General features: G+C 45.0%; 1 protein-coding gene and 1 long non-coding RNA gene across 4 annotated transcripts in view; one reads left to right on the top strand and one right to left on the bottom strand.

The window, feature by feature from the left end:
• LOC135368730 (uncharacterized) overlaps positions 1 to 24909 on the top strand; it is a 103086-nt gene that overhangs the window by 55346 nt on the left and 22831 nt on the right. For 2 of the 3 annotated variants that reach the window (XM_064602205.1, XM_064602204.1), the window contains exon 2: positions 2017 to 2142. The exons of the other annotated variant lie outside the window; for it this stretch is intronic. In XM_064602205.1, coding sequence (XP_064458275.1) covers positions 2140 to 2142 — 3 coding nt within the window. In that variant the 5' untranslated portion in view covers positions 2017 to 2139. The remainder of the gene's footprint in view (positions 1 to 2016; positions 2143 to 24909) is intronic. 3 annotated transcript variants of the gene reach the window in all.
• LOC135367922 (uncharacterized) lies at positions 7649 to 9807 on the bottom strand. The gene is made up of 3 exons (XR_010414582.1): positions 9670 to 9807; positions 9043 to 9103; positions 7649 to 8634 (listed from the first exon to the last, which is right to left on the bottom strand). It is a non-coding gene; the product is annotated as an uncharacterized LOC135367922 (long non-coding RNA).

Genomic DNA, 24909 nt, shown 5'->3' on the forward strand with positions numbered 1-24909 from the left:
GGAATGCCTTCCAACGGCAGAGCGTACACACGACGTCGGCGAAATGGTTTAAACTCGCGGAAATAGCTATGTTTTGTTAAATTCGCGGAATAGGCTCAAAGCCTAGGGGGCACCTACGCGGATGTGTATATATCCTACGGTCACGCTGTTTACCTATCCGATGATAACAACGGACAGTCTTCCGCGTCTGGATGTTGATAAGCTCTATACGTTCACATATAAAAGAGGAAGAGATGTATTGACGGTGCTTGGAGATCCATCTGCCATTCTTAGCGGATGTCTCAAATACGCTTGGGTCATCGATGCAAAGAGAGTTGTTTGAAGTTACTAAATGGCTGGCGAGACCCGTCCTATATGATATGCCAAATAAACTATGTGAAAGAAAATCATGTGCGCCGATGTAAACCTGAATTCTCAGTCTCTACAGCGAACGGGATCATAAACTCGCAGAAAATCGGCACGTGGTACATATGGTACCGAAACTTATCCACGGCACTGACATCCAATCATACGTCTCCCCGAGTGAGGGATCTCGGAAGAAATCACGTGCTTACGGCTACCAGTAGGAAGCTATTGTTCCTCTGACTTCAGAGGTTAATGGTTACGTGTATTCGAGGGTATATATCTCGACATACGACATGTAGAAAAATAATTAGTTTTTTCCTGAAGTACGTGTCTGTACAATGCTGTGACGTTTTTAAGCACATACTGTCACAACTCTTTTAGCAGATAAGGTATAAAAAGTAAGCAAGTAACAATTATTTGTGACTGGACCAGAATTAGGTCTAGCACTATAGTTACCACTGCCTTATACTACAACATCCCTCGACGATGCTTTGACTCCTGTCTGCTATCGAGTAGTCCTATTATTAGGTGGACGTCCGATATACGATTGTTTTTTCCCACAAATATATACTCAGCGTCTGATCCGGTTGACTCCGTCGGACGACAGATTGAAGCAACTTTCGTACGTGACTCGCCTCGCAAAAGGACACACAAGACGTGGTCTGCATCGCAAAGTCCGTCTTTACTGGGGGGGATCCCCCAGACAATCGTGTCTGACCTGCCCCGGAGTCTGTCTTTGTTACGAAGGGGGAACCTCAACGGTATATTTGTACCGTGTCTGCATATGTATTAACTTGTGCACAGCGTATTCCTAAAGACACGTCTTCCAGGAGGGCCGGTCGTGAACTGCATGCCTAGCTGTTACGAGGACAAAGACATTGCAAACAAGACGGCAGCTTAGCGGTAGAGGAAAGCTGTCTAGCTACGTAAAGCCACGAATTATTATTGTAGCAGTAGAGGAAGTACCTCCGAACGATATGTTTCTTTCTCTGTGACTTCTGAGAGAGTTTGTGCCCTGCTGCTGTGTTACTATGGTCTCGAAGTATACGCGCGCGCGCGTCGTCTATGTAAGAGGGCTCAGATTGGATGCTGGTTTATGTTCTATAAAGGTATCTCTGGGTAAAATGGATGTTTACTAAGTGTTGAGCACATTTTTGTGTGAAAATGTTGACACGTATGTTATTTGCTCTCTAGTGGCTCCTGTACCACCGCTGAATTAAGTGTTGAAACAGTGTGTAATTAGAGCCTATTGTATTGTCTAATTAGGTTGTATATTAGAACCTAATTAGAACCTAATCTAACTGCCAAATTTTAAGCGTGATTTGAGTTCGAATGAAGTGATAACTTGGGCTTGTTTTTAGCAATTTTTTTTGTCGAGTAGAGCGGTAACTTCGACTTGCTGGTATCAATTGCGAACCCAAGTTACCACTTCATTCAATCAGAAGCAGTGCTCTTTGTGCGGTTGCGCTAGTTTTTGTCGTGTTTTTACTGGAAGGGTTGCGCTGAAGTTATACCAGTTTTAGTATAATTGGAGTTGTTTCAAGTGAACCTTCTATCAGTGTCAGTTCTGTGGAGAAAATACCGTATATCGACTTGTGCATGCTAGAAATGTTCTCCAACATTTTTGTCCGTTTTCTGTCACTATACAATTTTCCCCCATTTGTCCTGCAGGTGAGTGTGACCCCCAGAGTGCCGTCTGCTTCTTTGTGTCGTCTGCCAGTGTCGTGCACAGGACTCGCTGCCACTTTTGATCGAGTGCAGGTGGATTATTGACCGAGCGACCGAGTTGCGCGAATGGTGAGTTACTTGCTGGTTCGCGTGAAAGGTGTATAGCTTCGTTTTGAAGAACTTCATACACGATCTGGTAAATCAGTGAAGAGATTTGCACGCGACCAATTATCTCACGACCCGGAATTCTCGTAATCGGAAGTCTCTCGCGTCGGTATACTATCATGCCATAAGGAAAGAGGCGCCTCTGCTGCTAAAGTAGCGTAACTATCACGGCTTTAGGTAGTAATTAACTGCGCCATACCTCGAGCAGGTCAGTCTAGAGTCACTAAATAAGCTACGCTTATTTAATTAATTTAATTAATAAGCGTAGCTTATTTACTGACTCTAGGTCAGTCTGTATTGATCATAATCGCCGCGTCCACCTGTGGAAGAAGAACCGACCGAATTCAGCGAAGCAGTACCGCATCCGCAAACCCTGCATTTTCTTAGTATACGTAAAGTTCAGTCTTCGTAGTAAGTGATTCTTCGTAGTAAGTGATCGCGATTTGTTCCGTGCTGCCCCAGCGCCCCTGCCATCCCATTTAGTCCCACAAATGTGATGATACAGAAAGACGACACCTATAGGACTCCTCGAACTGATCTCACCACTGTAAGTTTCACGTTATGCAGATATGAGTCTGCGTTCGCAGCAAGCGACTAGGAAAAAGGAAACATTTATCGTAGAATAATCAGTGAGGCTTCTTTCTCGGGGGGGGCATAGAGAGACGACGCTTGTAAGTCTAACGAAGCGCGAGATAAACGCATTACGTTACCAAGGCGTGCACAAGGGGGCCATTCGAGCTGGCAGAATGGTCCCGCAGCGACACATAGCGGAATTCCTGTCAGTAGCCGTTATACAGTGCTGTCGTCTGCAAAGTCCATGAACGAAAAAGTGAGCGAGAGAGAGAGAAAAAAAGCGAAGGAGAGAGAGAGACAGGAAGAAATAAACGATGGGCAGACCACGAATCCAATTCTCTTATGTAATCGCCGTTTATTACAGACGCCTGCTATTCTGTTCAGGAAGAACAACGCTAGACACGAGGCAAAAATAAATAAAAATAAATATAAAAATGGACTGGGACAAACAATGTAGGTGGTCGCGGTCGCTCACCCCGCAATCGATCGCAACCCTTCTGCATGAAAAATGCTCTGTCTCGGAGATGAGTTTTGGATTCGATCTACTTCGGCTCGCCTTTCCGGTGGAAAGCCCGATCGTCTGCTACGTTTTCTCTTTCTGTTTCTCGGAAGTCACGAACTTTCGTTGTATTTCTGCAGAAAATGACGGCTCGATAGCAAGCGCGAAAGTAACGTCTCGATCGGCTGCATGTTCCGAGCTGGTGGATCGCGAACACGTTCTCTTCTGTGTTCCGATTGATTAGGAAATGTTCGTGATGTCATTATGGCGACCTAAATATTTATTTCGTTCGTGGTTTGTAGGGTTGCATGTTACGTGGGAGGAGAGGAGCTGTAATGCGTGGGGGGAGGGGGGGGTTTGTCTGATGACTGCCTTCCGCAGTTCAGGAGATTGACCGATATGCACACTTGGAACTGGTGGTGGAGAGGTTGCCCGACCTGCTTTTCGTTGTCACGACGTTCCTTAGAGAGTTGTAAATGTCGAAAAATGCCGAAATCTAGCGTTGCAGTGAAAGTATTCGTTCGAAGTATGTATCAGCTACTCCCGTCCTCTCCCAAGCAACACAGTGTACTGGCCCGACATTGGTTTTATATCGGAAATGCGTGTCTAATACTACTCGTATATCGGGCCAATATTGCCAATATGGAGCCAACATTGGGCCATGGGTTTTTCGAAGACTTTCCAGACGAATGTCGGCACAGTTCTTCCTGAAGTCGGCCCAGGACGCATACTCACACCCAGCCCCCTCTCCTTTCCGTTGTCCTCTCTCCATCTGTCCGCATCTGTAGGCTGCTCATAGCCACAGTTGCTTCGCTGCGCTAACACGGAATAAAAATAACGTTGATCCAAAATGTTGTGCTGCTTGGGCTTAGGCTTTTGCTTCAGTGGGTGCTGTAAACGGGTGTAAAAAGTGAAACGATTTCACGGAAAAGTCATGAAACATTAAATTGTATTTTATAATTGCTTTTGTTTAATACTAAATATTGCGAGGTACTATGTTCTAAAAGTCGAGAATGTTTCAGGAATTGCTATCTTCATTTTTTGAGTACTTTTATATATTATCATTTTTATACTGCAACAGCTTGCGGTTCGTGAGGTGTTTAGAAGCCATATATGCGACCCCCTCGGGAGTTGCCGAATGAAGAAGAATATAAACGCCAGACTTTTCTTTTTTCTTTCTTTCTTTTCAAAAAATTCTCCGGAAAAGGTCGACTTCCGTCGTATGTACCGGTCATTGACAGAAAAGACCACGAGTCTCGCAAAAATAGGTGGCGAATGCTGCCATCTTGTCTGTTATTTCCTGTTCCCTCCATTTTTTTTTCTTCTCCATTGTGTTTGTTCATCGTGCGCCTGTCCGTCGTCATGTGTTGCTTTGATGTCCCTTTTAGTTTTGCTATATTCTCGAACGAATTTACGACGGAGGTAAGAGTGCCTTATTTTAATGTAAAAACATACTTTTCTTTGTTTTCTTGCAATTCAGAGATTGGAAGGGTCGACCAATATTGCGACTCGTTTGTTATTTAAAATACGAGAATGTGTTTTATTATTTTTCCACTCATCAAGAATCTTATCAGCCTGCCATACCTGTATTTTAGTATAAGTAAAATTTAGTAAGCACTAACCACCGACTAAACGTCTTGAATTATATTATTGTAGTCTCAGTACCCAACCAAGCAATAGTATATAGTTACGTTGTGGGAAAACTCCTGGAAAAATTACAACAATTTTGCGACCTACAACGAAGCCATCTTTCACATCACCAACGTGTACATCTCTTTAAATATTCCACGCTACCTGTACATGTTTACATATGCTCAAGGTTCCCATCAAACCTCCTTTATTATTCCAAATTACCCAAGCGTGCGCGTGTGCCATCAGCGTCCCGGACAGCACGTGCTTTCTGTTTCATCCTCGGTAAGAAACGCCATTGTTTTTCTTTTTCGTTTTTTTTTTCCGCTGCCCATTCCATGTCCCTTAAAAAATGGATTGTGTGGATCTGACGTCACGCTTTTTTTATAGATGTAGGGATAATTCATCGGAAGTGCGTTGTCTAGCTCTTCTTTGTATTCGGCGTTATAATAAACCATTATGGAAGTTGTCCACGGATGTGCTTTGTGGATCTGCAGTGCAGGACGGATATTTTTTCCGTTGTGAATTATGACTTATGCACGGTTTGATGTGAACTGTATAATCCGTTTCCTGGACGGGTACCCGTAATTGAGGGTACGGTGCTCCCTCTTTTAAAAGGTAAGGTATTGGGGGTAACGTACTACTTGGCTGCTACCGGGAAGAACCGTGATGTGTTGCTGCCTTTAGTTTCCTTAGTGGTGGCGTTCGATAATTTTCATTTAACATAACCGTGCATATAAGAGTAGACTGAATTTTGAGGTTACGCCATGGCAAAGCCTATTCGGTAATCGTGACGTTGCATGCACTCATCGTCTTCTTCTTCGAACTTCTTTTTCCTAATCTTCTTCTCGCTCTTCTTAATCGCTCCGCAACTGTTACGGACGGACCAACACGGCTGTCCTATAACGCTATAGGTTTAAAAATCGAGCAAAATATTTCGTTCTGACGCTATTATTCCGATTTTCCCTCCCAGTTATAGGTGATCTCGATTTCATGGCATCAAACTTTCTTCAGAATTAGGTCTCGCAACAGAAAGAAAGACGGTTGAGAGCATCTAAATTTTAATGGGACGAGTCTTTCGTGGAGAAGGCTGCACTTCTTCAGGTCGGACCCTGAAGTGCAGTCTTCTCCACGAAAGTCTCGTCTCATTAAAATTTAGATGCTCTCAACCGACTGTATATATCTCCAGATACTTGCACATTACTCTCCTATACGTACTACGAATTAGGTCTCGGTTGAATCGAATTTTGTTCGTTTCTATCAGTCTATCGGCAATTGGTACCAGACCGTGCCTCCAGACAAAAGATTCCTTCACGATAGCCTTGGAACATGTGGCCGTTTTTCGCCTTATTCGGCGAACTGGGTTCTTTTCCTTCTGACGACAACGTATTCATCACGGGCTGTCGTCTCGCAAGGTCGCTGCGCTGCTCCGTCTTGTGCACTGTCGGGGTGGGCCACTGATCTCTATCTATAAAGGCTGGATGGCGCATGGGAGAGGGGCTCGCGGGGGAGAGGCGTGCATTCGGGCCGCCATGTTGGGAGGCCCTAAAGCGCAGTGTGCGCCCATAGGAAACAATGGGAGGCAACGGAGATTGTGAGTATTTATAGCGCTGCAGGCGTTGATTGTTGCTTGTCATCACACAATTTTGTAAGGTGCCAGTATACTGATGTATCCTAACAGTGTTTCACAGGTGTCCTGCCGTTCGATTCTTAATTACGTTATGTTTTGCATTCCGAAACTAGACCGTTACAGCAGTGCAGCGCTGGGGATTGTACTACAGTACGTTTCCCAGCCAATATTTCAACAAGAAACGATGTGAGGTTAACAACCACCATGTATGTAATATCCCGTGCTGCGTTCTGGACAAAAATTGTTCCATAAAGAACGGTCCGGGAAAGGATATACTCGCATGGCAGAAAGAGATCGTTCTGTAGAATCACAGCCGTTGTTTTAGCCGTGTATCGGTTTCGTATGATTTATATCAAGCACCGCCGCAGAAAGTGTCTTTTAGTGAACGACTGCGGTGCTTTGCCTCGCAAATATGGACACACCGAAGCAGCCCAAATACGTTGTGAGCGTGATCTAATTGCTTCACGCAATTAGAACACGCTCGTTAGGACAGTTAATCAGGTAGTGATGTAAGCTTAATCAATTAAGTTACTTAAAAGTAGTAACACCTCCTTGAGACGCAAGATTTACCTCTTTTTGAAGTACAGCCCTTCTATGTTTGTTTCTTCCTCCATTTGTTCTGATTATTTGCAGGCGCGGTTGTGCCAAACTGAATGTCCTTCTGGAGTACTCACATGCTTTTGCTGAATACAACTGCAGCGTGAGCAAAGCTGCTTAGGAACGGGGGCCTGCTATCCAGTGCTGACTTTGTCATGCTTGTTATGTGGAGCACATTCGAAAAAATGCAGCTGCACATCTGAAACTCCAATGAGTATCATCGTCATCTAAAAGAGAGCGTCGTAGCACCGTTGTGAGACCAGACACGCTTTCTGAATATCTTCTATGGCACCTTCCGCAGTTTGCACAATTTTGTTCAGCATCGAAGTCTCTCATAGGAACCACTTTGCATTAACTGTGACTCCCATCTTACATTTTGATGTGCAAGGGCCTTCTTGCACTACACACGTATGGTCTGCAACAGGATAATTGCAGCAGGACGATTTGGAGCTTGAAACAGTTGTGATTTTGTCATTTTGGCCCTCGTGTACCCCGTCTGTGAAACGTAAACAAAAAAAATCTAACACGATATGCTTTTGTAAAGAAGGTCACTGATGATGAGTAAAGAGAATATACGAGTTCAAGTTTATTCAATATTTTATATCATTCATTATACTATTCAACATTTTATGTCAAGTTCATACAACATCAAGTTTATTCAAGTTCAAGATTTATTTCTTGCACTTATGCGTTTCAGGATACAATGAACGTGCAGGGAGGTCACAAAAGACTACATTTATTGTTTTATGACCTTGCTACAATGACAATATATATTTTAGGAATGACAATGGACAGGTACTCTCTCTAAATTTGTAGCACTCAATTTTAGGTTAGAATGAGCAATGAATCACAACTTCCCTCCTGGTATTTTCTTATATATGATGAATTTTGAATTTAATGTGATCAAATATGTGTTAATATAATAGTATATATAAGAATATAATACGTGATAAATGAATGTGATCAACAGTAGATGTAAACAACACCAGTAGCCAGAGAAATGCGAGAAGTGCATTCTCAAGAAATAATTTTCTTCTTATAGCATATATGTGCATGCCCTGTTACATATTTTTTTGACAAGTGTGAAAGACGAGGCCGGGAAAAGCTAACCACGCGAGGTAAGCTCACGTTCTGGCATTCTGCGATCCGGCCTGCTTGGAACCGGATGCTCTGCGAGACGGCTGCAATGCTGGGAGCTGTCTTCAAAGGACTTCTCATCATAATAAAGGGTTCGTTGTGTTTGGGAGCTGCGGAATTCAGGTCCAGTCATTCTTAGAGTGGAAGTTCCACAACATGCCCTATTAACTGAAACAATTATCACGGTTCTCACGGTTTTAATTTCTGAGAGTGTACCGTAGAGACGGCTTAGATCTACAACAGTTAATAGAAGGTATTATATACTGTGAATACGTTTAAAAATCCCATGTGACACATACTTTTTTGGAGGTGCTGTGGTAATCAAAGTTTGTGGGCATTACGCAGGTTCTGCACCCATTTCTTGAGTATGTCGAGGCAGCTGTGAAGTAACCTGCATTGATGATGATTATTCCAATTTTTATGGTGCATCGACAACAAAGGAAATAATACATCAGAACATTGGTTTGGGTGCAACCAGTTAAAAATGAATATGTTGTTTAATAAATGCATTGGACAAATGTTAAAACATCAGTTTAAAACATGGTTTACAATCCCTGTATCTTCTAAAAATTAAAAAGATGAAAAACTATTCTAAAAAGAATATGGGGAACTCTTCTAAAAAGAAATATAATCTCTAATTATTATATTGCTGGGTGAAGGAGCCTAAAGTGTAAGGTGTGTTTCTGATGTGAACATGTAAGAAAATATGTAAAACTGAGAGAGGCTAACCACAGTGCGTGCACTGAGGTTGTTCCTTCCTGTAAAGTAGAAACCAGTGGATAAGGAACGTGATACTTACCTGTACACCCAGCCGTATCACACTACACAGATTATTCACTGGGTAGCCCTCATGACGAAACCTGTATTGAGAGACCACTTTTGCCTTAAAAACTGCTTCAAATAGCACGACACGCTACAAATTATTACTATCGTAACAAGCTGACGATACAGCTCAGACAAAGGCGTTATTCAAGTCGCGCCACACTACCGTTACGTAGGATTCTTTGTCACAAATCAAACCAAGGCACAAAACAATACCAATACATGAAAAAAGATGACCCTCGTGGTATTATTATGACGTAATACCGAACTTGTGCGTGAAGGTAATTCAAAGAAATGAATGTGGCACTTGCTTCCACAGAGAACACCGTGTACCATGCTAGCAATGCATGCAAAAAAGCGCTCGAGTGCTCGCACATATATTGATGACAACACTACCTGTGTAGTGTAACGTGCTCTTTCAAGCATATTATGCACTCAAACTATATTTTCCGCCGGGTAAAATGCAAGTGTGCTCGACTGAACGTCGGAAGAGCGATCAAGCAACCTGCATCCAGTGCTCGTTTTGGGCAAAAAAACACTTCATAATGGTCAACTAAATATACAGAATGAACGCCTATTTATTCCTCGATAAAGAGTGACTCACCTGTATAAATTTAGGCCCTGTAACCTTGCCAGTACGGTTGGTACGACCGTAATTGCAAGAAGTTGCCATGATCGCTGCGGCGACTGTTGTGAGCACCGTAAGATGGCGGCCGGTTTCTTCACGCTCGCGCTCCCTATCCGCGATCCAGCCTTTTACAATCGAGATCAGTGGGGTGGGCGAACTTTCATCGTATACAGAGTTTCCCATACGCCACGATCTCCGCCGATCCATCGTGCGTTGGCGGCGCCAAGCGCTGATACGCAGCGTGCACGAAAGACGCCCACCCCGCCCGGTTCCCTGCACCGTGTCAGCCTGCTTTCCGAGTGGGTGTCAAACGGTGCGTTTTCGTATGATGATGGTTTGTGGTGTCTGACGTAACGCACGGACAGAATTGTGATTGTTACCTTCAAAGAGGAAAAGGAAGAAGAAGAAAATAAAGGTGGTTGCACGTGTCGGGGTTGGGAGCAGTGGGAAGGTGCAGTACCACCGGGGAAGAGGTCAGTGGGGTACGCTCGCGGAAACGGTGCGGTATAGGCAGGGTTCCGCGCGTTTTCGGTTTTAACCGAAAAACACCGAATACAGAGGGACATTCCAGGACACGACAGAGGTAAATTTCTGCACATGGCCAGCAAGTTGTTGATAGAGATCAGAAAACCACACAGAAATATCCGTTTACTTTTTCCTTGGCCGTAAAACGCCACCGCAGCGAACAACGCCATGGTCAATGAGCGTCGTGCGGAAATTACATTCTGATTTCTATTCGCCGATAACTGTCGGGTAAACCATGTACAGGCCAGGAAAAACATCGAAAAACGCCGATTTCGTGAAAATCAATAAACATCGAAAAACATACGCCGAATCCGCCCAAGAATAAAAACCAGAAACGTGGGACCCTCGGTATAGGTTTTGTAACGGGAGTCATGGCTGTTTGATGATGTTGTGTGACACGCTATATTCAGTAATTAGACACATTGATGAGGAAGTCATGCTGGAAGTAGTTAATTACTTGGGTCGAATGCGACACATCAATGGTCATTTTTTGAAAAAAAAAAAAAAGTTCATACGCGACGTGAAAGGAATGTTAGTTATATAGACCTGCACTTGGCACTACTGGGAGTTACTCCTCAATCGTCGTCGAATGAGATAATGTGGCATTGTGAAGTATAGTGTCGTGTAATCGTAAGTGTGTGTGGATAATGGAGTATTCCGGAATATCGATCGTTTCGAATAAGAAAACCGAAAGTGTTCGAGTTCGATTTGACATCCATGTCTTTAATAGACGATTTTACAAAGATACGATATAGAAGCAGCATGGGAACTTGGAGGGACACTGCTCTGTCGTCTGCTTCGGTTATGGTTTACCACGGCTGACGCTGCTCCTGCGCCCACCGGGAATGTTGTTGTTGTTCTTCTACCTCCGCCTCTGGCAGTCTCGTAATGCTTCAAGGCGCTTGAAGTTCCCATGAGCCCTTGCGTGCTACAGGTGGCGCTTGCTTTTCTAAAGAAAAAGTATATTGGAACCTTCACCGTATTTCATGCTTTGGCATCATTGCCGACCTTGCCATATGTGCACGTGGTGATTAAACATGCACATGCCCTCTCCTCCTCTACGTACTTTTCTGCAGTAATAGAGCATACAATTCGCAACAAGCCACCCGCAAACTCATCCTCGAAAATTGCGTGTTTGTGTAAGAGGGAAACATATATTGTAAAGGAGGGGGAAAAATAACGCGAAGACTTCGAAATGAGACTGGCACTGTTCTTGAAATAACAGTCATCATCTGGCGCTTGCAGATGCAAGACTCTTTCTTTGCACAACACAATTTCTTACACAACGTTCGGTCTCTGTGCGTTTATTACGCGAATTCTATGGCATTATAACAACTGTGCCACTTGGGCGTGTTTTTAGAGGAGGATTGCGTAGCAGCTTTTTCCTGTTTTGAATGCACCAGGTTCTTTTTTGTTATTTTTGTTATAAGGATGTGTATATGGACTTTTGACAGAGGCAGCGAAGATTTTCTCTGTCTTCCCGTTTGGTGACCCGATTCTGGGCAAATGTATTTGGGCTGTTATTTAAGGAACCCGTAACAGAGGAGTATATATCTTCGCAAACGCTGAGAATATTGCAAGTTACATTTAGTTCAGCCAGGAAAATAATAGCAAGAGGCAACACACGGTGGAGCTTTGTTACGCCTTTCGTCGCGCAAAAGGGGTGTTTTTGTTAGTAAGCACCTTTTTTTTTTTTTAATTCCACAGGCTCAACTAAAAGGTGTTTGCGAAACACCCACCGGCAGCGGTGTTTTAAATCGAAAACGTCTCCGTGAAATGGTGTTTTTCCTAAGTATCGAGCCTTTTGAAATGGCGCCTTATGCAGAATACATATGGTGTGAAACTTACACCACAAAGGTGTGTGCCATAGGACAAGACGCTTACACCCCTGAATGCGTAAAAAAATACTGTGTTAGCAAGAAATGCTCGCGTTCATGTTCAATTCTTTAGACGCGAACTTGATTTATAATTCGGAACTTTATGTCGCAAACCATCTGGCGATCACCAAGGAACCAGTAAAGCGGATAGGCGAGCACTTTCTGCAGCGTTGCATTGTGTAATTGCATCATTTCTAAAGAACGATTGCGAAAAATTGTCGGCAAAAAAAAAAAAAATTCAAATGAGTAGTAGATTTACACGTAAGATGAGTCAGCCTATTTGTGACATGCACGTACCGCGCAGGGTATAAGGACTGCGGAGAATTTGGACCACGTGGGGGTTCTTTTGACGTGCGCCGGAAATGGCCCCGACACACGGTGCTGGAAGCAATGTTTACCTTCCCCACGTTGCTACCGTCTTCGGCCGGGATCGAACCCACGATCGCGTAAATTTCTTTCTCTCCGGGCCTCAGCTTGAGCCTCCGGGCCTCAGCCGGGGCTCAGCCGGCGCAGGGAAGTGACACGATCTTGGGCCGGCGCTAACAGTGTGTCTTGGCGAGACATCAGTGTTCCACGGTGGCGGCGCCACCTGTGGAGGTTGCAGTGCAAGCCAGCAAGTCCATATACAAAGGAAAAATAGAGCTTCGGCTTCGACAGGGAATGGAATTGTGACGAAAATTTCTGACGTAAGAGTAAGAGGCGAGACGTAAGAGGCCCAGGCTTTCGAATAGATACATTTCCTCAGTTGGCACGTCCAATGCTCTACGGTGCCTTTGGAAGTTGCATCTTTTATGGCCGATTGCCTTTCGGATGTATTTTTGTTCGAGCGCGGAAGTAAGGGCTTGTTCGTTTGTTCGAGAGAAAGATTGCCCTGTCAGAGGTCGACCCAATAGAACCTCCCGTGGTGAACCGCTATTGGATCGACGTATCGAAAACGAAACTTCCTTATTGCATATTGTTTCTCAGTTATGTCAATGTAGTCAGTTGCTTATAGAACAACCGGTTTCCATTGATTGCGTTGAGTAATAGGTGTTTGTGGCTCTCGATGTCTTGGGGACAAAGGTTAATGTTCCCCGTGTTAACTAAGATGACGCGGTATACCGTGAGCTGTAAGTGACCTAGTTTCGCTGTGGAGAGAAAAAACAAACCGAATACACGAGCTTGATGGGTTCGGAGACTGGATTGGGGTTCAGGAAAACAGAATCGTAAACAAAATTCCTCTCTACAGTCGTTGCCAGAGTAGCGTAGTGGTTAGCGCACTTGACTGGCAATCGAGAGGTGTCAGTTCGGATCCTGCCGTTGTCTGGTTTTTTCGACGACTGTCATCTTTCGTTTGAAAAGCAATTTTATTGGTTGCCCACAAAAGATGATAGTTGATACTCGTACTTTGACATCTTGTTGTGCATAGATAATTTCTATTCTATTTATTCCTTATGACAATGTTGTGATCAACATTGACTATTGTTGTCCAAACAGATTATATTGCTAGTTGGCGAACGAATAAAAAGTGCTTCACTAGACCTCTGCGGCTGTCTTTTCCACTTCGTGAATTCTTTTTGCTGAGAGCATATAGCTGAGCTTGGGCTACACACCGTTAGCGGATCGAGTCATGTCTTCCTTGATGTATTCTGGGGCCGTTGCTGCACTATGATCCGGACATGGTGACATTCGAGGGACGGCAACGGACGATCATGGGTGGACCTCGATATTCCCGGTTGCGAAATCCCCGATCAGGAAATCCCCGTTCTCGAAACAAGGAAAATCGAGAAGAATGCTCGATTGCTTCGCAAGATGGTATATGCCGTGTTTAAAAACACTGTATCACTATTTAAGCACCCAAATTCACGGTATTTCGATATCTGTCCAAGTCGCTTTAGCGAACGAAATCCACATTTTAGCGGCCGTTAGGCGTACGCGGGGCAGACACGAAGGAACACCACGTTGGTTAGTTTATTATTAGGTTAGTCCAAGTTTGGTGTTTGCGTTTTTATGTCCAGGTTAGTCTAAGTTCGCTGTTGGCAGTTTCCCGCTCGCGACTGTGCAAATAACGTTTATTTCCAGTAGTTTATTTTGCAGCGAGGATTTCGATCGCTTTATTTCGAGGTACACCCGACGAGCATGAAGCAACAGTACAAGCCCTATAACCACCAAAGGACCACAGTGATGATTCTCGGGAGCATGTTTGAGCTACCGGGCAGTAAAAGCACCTATATGTTCACATTTACGACACGCGAAGGCCCTGCCCGCAGTGAATTGCAAGCACAGCTTCCGACTTTCCTTTAGAGTGACTTCGCTCTGTCTGCTTGGGATTCCTTCTTTCATGTCTCCAGTGCATGTCTCGAGTCGAGAGCGACATCTGCCCGCTTCGAGAGCATGTATACAATCTCCATACGCAGACTCCCACCGTCTCCTCATGCTGGTGTCAGATTCGAGCTCCCCGTACAACGCTATAAATCATGGCGTGACTTTGTATGGTGGGTGGCATACGACGCCGAGTTCGCCCCTCATCCTTGTGTTGGGATAAGCAGGAAGCGATGCCAAGTCCGCTGATGAGAGGCGACCCTGCCGTCTAGAAGACATACGAGACGCACTCCTCGACGCGGCGCCCCACAGTCTGCTTGGCTGTATGCTCTGTGTGTACGGTGCTAAGTATACACTATGTATACAAAGTAGGAAACACGCCGTCGGCTTGCACGAGATGAACCAGCGGCATCTAGACGAAAGAAGTCATGATCGCTGATCGATGTGACGTAGTCATTAAGAGTTCGCCAATCAGAGCCCTGCTTTGAGCGCCAGCAGCCGCATATGGTGCCACCTGCTGCCATCACATAATCAGAAAGCATGTGTTTGGAATCGCCTGCGACGATTGGTGGAAGCAGACGACACCACAACTCTATACAACGCCATCTAGTGTAAACGATGCCCACACGATCCTGCTTCGAGCGCCGTAACCGTGGAGGTTAGCCACTATCAGCCACATAGGCAGCCACACGCTCTCTGTGTTTGAAACCATGCATCTGTAACGTTTGGTTGACGCAGACGACACCGCGACTCAAAACAACGCCACCTAGAGGGGGAAAGCCTGATCGCTTAAATGACATGGCGCTTAGTCATCAAGAGTCCACAGTCCTGCGTTGAGCACAGTAACCGTGAAGACTAGCGGGGCCGCTATATCAGTCGCACAGGCAGCCAGGGTTATCAGGTCAATATCATCGAAAGTCGCCAACGTGCCTTTAGAAAGTAGCCAATTTCTAGCCAATTGTGTAGCCAGTGGTGTGCATAGGCATCATATCACATGGTATGAGCTGAGCTCCTCTAAGACAGCTTATGATAATTCGCATAATGACAAGCCACGTCTTTACGTCGCGACATAACTACGATCATGAGCGGCACTGAAATGGAGGGTCGGTGGATTCATTTCACTCCCAGAACAGAAACAGAGCAGTCTGAAGGACATCATACCGGCTGAGAGGATTGAAAAATGAACGCACTGTGTATATACTTCGGCATAGGATGTGTTGTCACGATGAAGACTACCTCGTTTTACGTGCACATAAGTCTCGGCATAAGTATAGCGGCAAGAAGCATCCACAAAGTAGCCAGAAGATAGCCAAGTCACCATCGGCCAAATTTCGGCGCCAAGGCAGTTAGAAAGTAGCCAGTCTCGCGTAAAGTACACAAACCTGGCAACCCTGCAGGCAGCCACTCGTAGACAGGGAACAGCTGTGTTTGAAATTGTCTTCAGCGATTGGCCGAAAGCAGACAAGAAGTCTTCCTAAGGCCGTTAGATGAGTCGGCTGCCGACTTCCTTCCGAAGATCGTGCACTTTGGAAATCGAAGCGATCGCTTCCGCAGAACCTTTGACAGAGCTGGCGCTCATAATTCGACCCATTGTTGCGGCAGCATACTTTCTCCCATTGTCTCTAACCAGTTCAGGATGCATCCGCTGTTCCCTTCGGAGGCAAGCGTCGTGTCTCGCATCCCGGTAGCGGATATACAGAAAAAAATGGTCATCTCTAATTCAAAGCGTGCGACGATGAACAGTGAGCGTTCTCGAAGAACAAAGCGAACGCGTTACATAAGCGACGGTGTCAGTCCAATTGCGTTGGAGAGGTTAACTCTCCTAATGGTTTGTCGTGACGCCGACAGGTAGCCGGAACCATGGAATGCAGTGCTCCTGTCGTATAGAAAGACGTTGGCAGTGAATGCTTTCACATGACCAGAATGGTTTGTCGTAATGGATGCGCTGGGCTTTCCTGAAGAGGGTGCAAGGTGGGAGAGGGTAAGTGCTGAAGAGTTACTTCGCGGTGTTATAACGTGAGCCCTGTGAATGGGGGAAAGTAACTATTTCGAGTCTGGAACGTACAAACGAACGAACACAGAACAAGTCTCAGGGTGCATGAGAATATGAAAGATTGAAATGTGGCAGTCCTCGAAACAGCCAGACAGCGCCAGCAATCGATCCGCATGCACCGAACCATATAGACGTACTACATTGTCCTGCATTGTATGTACGTGTGTGCATATAAGAAACGTGTAGGAGATAATGTAAAACGACTGAGTGCGTGTCCTGTTCGCTGCGTGAGACCCCTTGGCAAGACTACAGTGCCTGTGCAGCGGAGTGGCTAGCGCACCGTTGTCTTGCTTTCCCGACGACTGCCATATTACAACCTTTATGAAGTCTGTACTTCCCGAAGGCACACGCTAAATGTAGAAGGCAAATACTATACGAAGTACAGCAAAACGTTTATGGATTCAAACCTGCGTTTTGGTGAGGATTTCTTTTGCTCAAGCATGCCTATAATAGGTCCACTTAGGTTGCATGCGAAAACTCAACTATTCACGAGGAATAAACTGTCACCCATTCAGTGAACGCGACTTTCAAGTTTTACGCACGTTTAGGTTTAGACGGGCACTGTACATTTGTAGAAGGAACCTCGCGAGCCTCCTATATAGGTGCGAAGCTATATGGCGTGTCCATTCAGCATCTCGACTTTTATATAGGGAACTCCTCAAATCAGGCAAACTTCCCATATAAATAAGCAGCACCCTCCTTATATAGCAGTAAAACTATTTTTTGAAAGAATCACTTAGCTGTCCCCTCACGTCGCCTTCTAAAGTACCCTTCGACGACGCACATACCTAAAAATAAACTCAAACTGGAGAAACGAAAATTTCCTTATATTCTTCTTCCTATACTTTTTCGACATTCTTCGGGGTTTGGAAGGACTGCGCAGTGGTCTCCTACTTTCCTCCTAGCTTTTTATTTATTTATTTTCTTTAGAAAGCTAACGAGAGAGAGAGAAAAAAAGAAGTGAAGTGTTTTATCTCATGGAGCTGTAATCGATTACTGCATTGTTCGTGACTTTTTGCTTGATACGTGATATATATTATCTCTCCAAAATTAATCGCCATGTTCAAAAAGAAAAGAAATGCGGTCACGAAAGTGAGAATGATATATATCGGAAATACGTCGGTATAAATGGGGAACGGAAGCTTCAGTGGGTACACGTGCGTTATGGTGGGGGGGTACTTCGATGCTCACTGGGGTATACGTGGATGCGCTTTATGCGAGCTGTTACGTGTCGCCGGGTGTCGCTGTTTCGTCGTTTGCTACTGGCGCGCTCCTCTTGCCTGCTTATAGACTGTGTGCGCAATCGAATGAAATTCATTGCATATGCGAGGTGTATAGGATTCTAAATGATAAATTCCGGGCGACTGACCTGTCCTGCTTTCGCTTCGTTCCGAATGGCACGCTTTTTGCTGGTTACATATCGGTTGAGGAAGTCGATAGCATTATGAGGGTTCTCTCTTGTTGGGCTTTAAAGAGACCGAACGGAGAGTTCTTATCAGAAGTCGAAAGATATCGTTTGATTGATTAGAATCATTAAAATGGGGCGTCCGTGAGAACTTTACTGGGGGCTATATGGGAAGGAACGTCGTATATAGATAATGTTCCATTTAAATGTTTCGTATCGCTACCTGCTGGGGGTAATTACGAGCCAGAGACTCCTGGAATAAAGTTTCCGTGGGAGAGACATCGTCACGTTTACAATTCTGTGGAATCAGGGTGGGACACACCATTATATTGTTACATAATGGGGAGACGTTGGGATTACTGCAGTATTGCTCGCTGCTACTATGGCTCTTTCCCGACCGTTATCCAACACTGAACCTTTTAAAATCGGGGTTTCACTTCCCCCTGCACGACATAAAAATAGACTGGGAGGTGGTGGGTTCGAATCCTACCGCCGGCTGTGCTGTCTGAGGTTTTCCCTGGGTTTTCCGAATACTTTCCGGACGAATGTCGGCACAGTTTCCCCCTGAAGTCGGCCCAGGACGCATACTTATCCCCCTGTCCCCCACTCCTTCCTGCTGTCCTCTCTCCGTCTGTCCATGTCTGTACTCCGCTCATAGTTGCCTTCGCGGCGCTAACACAGTTGACAGAGTTGCTTCGCGGCGCTAACACACAATAAAAAAAAACATAAAAATGTTCGCAGCCTCCTGAGCGACACTCCTGAAGGTTCTTACCACACATCCTGGCTGGCATTCGTGTCGTGTATTAACTACTTGAGCAAATTTTGTTAATTCCACTTTAGGATGAACCAAGCAAAGGCTGCACCTTTCATCGTAAATTAGGAAGCATATGGACACAACATACTATTTCAATCAGAGTCATAGTTTTTCCCCAACCCACTATAGTTTGTCACACCGAAAATCCATCTCTCGCGAGAATTAAGTAACACTTTCTCGCCGAGTACTCGTATGGTATATACATCACGTGAGCACAACGATGTGACTCCAGAATCTGATACTTTCCAAGACGGAAGGAAGTATATACTCGCGTTGCATTCTTCAGGCACCATTTGCTTAAAAGCTCCGTATCCAGGTCCTCCATTTAGTAACAGCAGTGGACCGATCGACGGACGCTGTTCTGGATTCGCTCGCATGACTCGAAGCTTTGTCTAATCCCACCGCCGCCCTATTTTTCGGCTACCGGCAACTGGAGTCACTAAATGGGGTACCCTACATAGTGACCGTACCGGCGACTATAATCCGCTCCCTTCCTCAGCATCCCGACACTATAATAAGTACCGCACTAATTTCTCCTCGAGAGGTCATTCGATAGCGCTCTCCAGAGCGACCATCGGCTGTTACGTGAGCAAACATTGCCGGCGATCTGTTTTATGCTTCTTTTTTTTTTCTCTCTCTCTCAGGGATCTTTTAGGAGGAGAAACAGGTTGTCAATTTCTTTGCTGTATATCGTTGTGACATCCTTGACCTTCTATCCGGCCGTGTGCCGGTATAGAAATGTGTCAAACGGAAAAAACAAAGACTGTTCCTTGCTCGATTGATGGTTATGCTGTACGGCAGTGAACCCAGTGAACCGGTAGTGCTAAAACTTGTTACGGACCCTGTGATAAAACTGTACGGGCGGAAAATATTTGGATTTATAAACCGGTAAAAAAAAAAAGCCGTTGCGTTGAAAATGAACACGGCACGCGTGATGAGTTACGGTCCTGCTCTCCGCTAAATTAGAACTGCGTGACACTCGTGCCCCAGCGGATTTCATTCTTGACATGAACGATGCAACTATATACAACATCCATCATGTAAGGCGCTCAGCCTTGTCGCAATCTCGGGCCCTTGTTCTAACCCTGTGCAGCACCGCCAATGCCTGCACTCATTCTATCTGTTCTTGACGTCTACCAGCGTGTTTGAACTCCTCTGACCTCAGAGCTTTTGGCATGAATGTGGAGGAGGGATCTTCACAGCACTGCATCTCCGGTGGCCGACCGCATGAATTACTATCCCCACCCGTTACGACGCATACCCGCGTGTGCATGGGATAGCTCATTTGTGTGTGTCATGTGTGTGTGCTTGCGTCTATTCCTCATCATTTTCATCGTCATCTCATTCATATATTATCCCACATGCACTGAGGTAAGGTGCCGCAATTGTTGCGGTGAAACACCTCATTCATCGTCATTCATGTAGTAGTAGTTGTTGTTGTTGGTTTGACTACACCGGTAACGTTTACATGGCGTGACGGTGTTGACGTGGTATGCTCTTTCGCCTTTTTTTTTGTATTTAGTATTTATTTAGTTGCGTATCATGGACATCGTTACACTTCCGACAACAGTCATTGTCATCGACCCTGCCTTGAATCCGACCTTCTTACCACGAACATGGGTTGGTAGTGGCGTGTAGTGCAACGGGAAGTATATAGTGGCGAAGAATCCGCACCCTAAGGGGGAAAAAAGGAGTAAACTGGGGAGTGATTGCAACTTCTATAGTCCCATAGACTGCAATTACTCCCCATTTTAGTCCCCGAACTCCGACATTTACTCTCCAGGACTGCAAATAGTCACTGAACTGCGCAAATCGTCTTCCGAATGCAACAGTCTACGTAAGTACGTGCTCTCGGTCAATTTGGTGGCATAAGGCTGTATAACTCAGTCAACTTAGCAATTTTCCACAAACACAGTGTAAGAAACGGTTAACACTTTTTCCTTCGCAATTTGTGCCCTATGTATGTCGCGAGATTCTATATAACACGATATATCACGGTTGACGGTTTCATTCGAAGTATTTTCATGCATGCACACGAATTATGTACCTGGGACTCTTGGGAACAGAGCGTGAAATGCAGTCTCCACTCTGTAACATTCATTTACTCTCGAATGGGACTATTTTTTGTGGCAATGCACTTAGTCCCCGAAATTACTCCTTTTTTTCCCCTTAGAGTGCAGGCTTGTTTCGATATCGTCGCTGCAATGACGTCCCTAACGACCCACACTATAGCTCCTCGAACAAACGAAGCTCTCGAGCACTTTCCCATAGAGAGAGACGCGTCATCTTTCTAAATATAGCGTTTTTGAAGTATAACTCAAAATGAATCTTGTGCATGATACAGCACAAGAGGATGACATACATCCTCATGGACATCACCACTGGCCCATCTTCCTAGTATAGGCGTTTATACAGAGGAAATGCGATCTTACATTTCTCTCTTCCCTATTTAATAATAAACACCAACTCAAAAAATCGAAACGCGGAAGACACTCCACATCGCCGTCATTTTCACTCTAACTCGGGACGAAAAAGAAATCGTAACAGGTAAGGTGCTTTTTTTTTTTTTTATGAAGAACTGACCTTTCCCACCCCATCATATTCCTCCTTTATAATACATTATATACTACCCCGCCGACTTCCCGGAGAACAACGTTGCCTTTATGCGCCTATTTGACGTGTACACCCGCTTGACGCAGCAAATGGCGTGCCGAACCGATTGCGTTGTCTGTTTCCTTGAAGAAGCTTTTTAGGCACTGAACATAACGTTACATCCGACATCGTGCCCTCATTTTGGCTACACTTAAAGCTTTCACTATCTCTGGGTGCAATATTAAAAGCGTTGTCGGAAGCGGTCGGAGTTGGTGTACGGTTTTGGAATAGGTTTTAGACAACGCCTGTGAAAGCAGGGCTCTGGTATCCGAAGCGGTAGCTCAGGTGAACAAGATGAGGGAGTGTTTGTCGAAGGGAGGAAAACAAAGTATGCAGGGAAACAAGATGTTTGATTGTTTGATCCGACTTATCAGTTTATTAGTAATTAACATTGTTCGCTAGTACTGAGCTTCAGATTGGGGGTTCGATTTCGTGTAATTAATTGGATAATAAGCACCAAGGCATCATACGTAGAAACATTTAAAGTTACTATTTGAAACCAAATATTGCACCTATCAACGACACTTGCAATAAAATCGATGTATCGACATTAACTTTTGCTACGGGGTTCCTTGAGAACTAAACTGTATTTTCTTTTGTTGCGAGGCTATTTATCATATGCCACGACGAGCATCGCAGTTTGCAACAATGCAACCACCCTAGAGAGGAGGAAGACATGAACGGCTGATGAAACCGTTCTAGTACTCAATACTCTTACCGGCGTACTACATCGTACCCCACCCCACCCCACATTGTCCTCTGCCCAGCCCAGGTCACCCTGACAGTAACCAGGAAGAAGCACTCAGGGTTCCGCTGTCTGATTTTAATTTCTCACAAAATGTAGTAAAAACCAGCCATAAGGCACTTCTATGTCCTGGGTCCAATCGTCCTTAGTGTTGAACACATATGTCAAGTGTCTAATATGGACAACTGTCATTGTAAGTTCATGACCCAGTCACATTAATGTCAAAACGGGTCCCCACATTGTTCATTTTTTTAGACACGTCAACTAGATACCAAAAATGCAGCCTTCTCAATGCATTCATCAACATCATCTCCCTTCAAGTGCACAGCAGTTGCTGTTTGTGCGACTGGCGGGTCACCAGTTGTACAACGTTGTGGTGTACAATTGAAGTGTGTACAACGGAAAATTTGTTGATACATAGGAAAGACAGTTCTTCACGTTACAGGAACTGTCAGTCAGGCACAATGTAAAATTTGTACGAAGACATATCATACTACGTGGAACACTGCGCACGGCTAATATTTGACCATCATTCCATAACCCTAAAGTGCGATTGCAGCGAATGATGCCACAGTATGCCAGTAGGTGTTGTCTTCGGAAGCTACGTCGAGATGTACGCAAGACCCATAAGCGTAGTAGACTGCCTCTAAAACCGATGTGGGTCACGCGTATATACGCGTGCTTTCGGGGCCCCCTCCCAAGGACTCCCCGTCGATGCTTTCCTCCGAGAAACCTCGACCCCGTGCGGTGTTCACTTTTTCCGTTTCATCCATTTCTCCTATGCGAGTGAGGTCAAGTTCTGTAAGTGAGTACCATTCATCACGAAGCTTATCGAGCGGGACGCGTACCGATACCGCACGTTTCCAACGTTTATCCTCCACTGAGCCTTTGCATTGCCAGGTCTGAGGCATCGGAGATTGTACGGACATGAATAGTAGGTTAGACATGGTATGGGTTGGAATGTGGTTTGGACTAGGTCGATACTCGATCACAGTGGTTTTGTACGAAGAAAGAGGGTGTCACTGATAGTTTATCAGTAGCCGCGTACGTGTGGTACGTGCTTATCTAATGGTACAAACTCGACAGGTGCAAAGATGCAAACTGAACTTTCGGTGCCATACCTCTTCAGCCTTTCACGCGTTCACCCACAACGCAGAAGCCGAAAAAAGAGCCCGCGGTCTTGTTTTTGCAGAGCACCAAACTAACACCACCGCCATCATCACCATCATCTTTTTCCATGAGAGCAGTGTAGCACACAGATACTGACGCTCTATTTACCTACGGTTACTACACCGCTTCAAAATCTCCTGCGCTATTGCGAAGACTGAGCCTGAAAACGGCACAAAGCTCATGATACCGACATCCGCGCGCATTGCTTTGTGTAGTGATTGTGTGTAGCACGCAATTTTTAATTTCCTCCGTTATTATGATTATTATTATTGTTTTTGCGTGGCTATCTACTCTTTAATGACCCTCTTGCGTTCTTGTTCATGGTTAGGTAGGCTCAGAAATTGGTGCTCTCATTTCGCTCTAAAATTTAGTTGTAGTACGCGGTATCTCTCTTCGCATGTATATAGTGACCGTATTTTTCGAGGCCTCCGGTGACTGAAGCAGGGATATGCGCGGCATTATGCTCTCGATCCGTTCCTTTGAAGGAGCCGTTTCTGTCGCCTTTTCCTGGGTGGGAGGGACGGACCGTTCAAGATTAATCGTAATTATCGGTAGCCTTCCTTCTTTTTCGGTTCGCAAGTTATGGATATCGCCGAGTTTTCATTCCCGGTTTCAGCACTGCTCGAGGGAATGATTTCAGGCTGCATCGTGTTGATATTGGGAGTGCATTTCTGATCGTGTGAATGCTCTAATTCTAGTTTTAAAATAAGTAATTGTTGGGCCCAGTGCTTATAGTATGCCTTTAGGTTAGGAGTTTACGTGTAAAAACGGGACGGTGGGAAAATCGGACGGGTCACCTAAACCGTGACTGAAATGCTGTGTTGCACCATTTCGTTTATCGAGGCTTCCGGACTCGGAACTTCTCCGGTTTGCAACACCAAGTCCTAGACCATGAAAGAAGGAACAAAAGAAGTAGTATTGTGCTCAGTAGTAGTTGATTACTTCAACGGTACTGCAGCGGAATCAGATCAAATCAGAAGTCGTACTTTGAGTAAGCCAACGAGCAAAAATAGCTGCCTGGTGTGTTTTTGCTCGTTGATCTGCTTGCTTCGATTCTGTGCTTCGATTTGCTTGCATGTCGGCCGGGGTCGTTGGCTCGTCAAGCTGCCTCTGTAGCTTTTTTCCGCGCCTACGCCCATTGCAGCGAATGAGAAATAAACTAAGTGAAATGAAATGAAAAAAATATTTTCTCAGTGTATTCCAAACCAGCTACCCCAAGTTTCTACGCGAATTAAAAAATAATCGTACATCTCTGCTAGGACGAAGAAACCGCATCACGTCCTGCGAGGAGCAACGTAAGTTACGCAACAACGCATACACATAGCACTATCTGATAATGAATACAAAGCGTATCGTTCTGTTAAGGCACCCATTTTCGTTATCGAGTATTTCCTTACTGCTGATCTTCGTGAAGCGTTAAATGAGGCTACCACCCCCGATACTCTTGATGCAGTTGCTCATCCTCTCTTCACGCACGAACAACACGAACACCTCACTCCGTTCCAGACAACTCATCCGTTCGGTTTGCTTCAAAGTGTCTGCACGTGATAGGGAGACGGATGATGGGATTAAACGCGCAATTGCTCTCGAAAACATCGGAGCTCGCTGGCACGGAACGCATCAAAGGCACGTTGACTGTATACGCAACATCCTAATTCACGTCCCGGTTGTTAT

The sequence above is a fragment of the Ornithodoros turicata genome, chromosome 9 (genome assembly GCF_037126465.1).
Source record: "Ornithodoros turicata isolate Travis chromosome 9, ASM3712646v1, whole genome shotgun sequence".
In the NCBI taxonomy this organism is placed as follows: Eukaryota; Metazoa; Arthropoda; class Arachnida; order Ixodida; family Argasidae; genus Ornithodoros; species Ornithodoros turicata.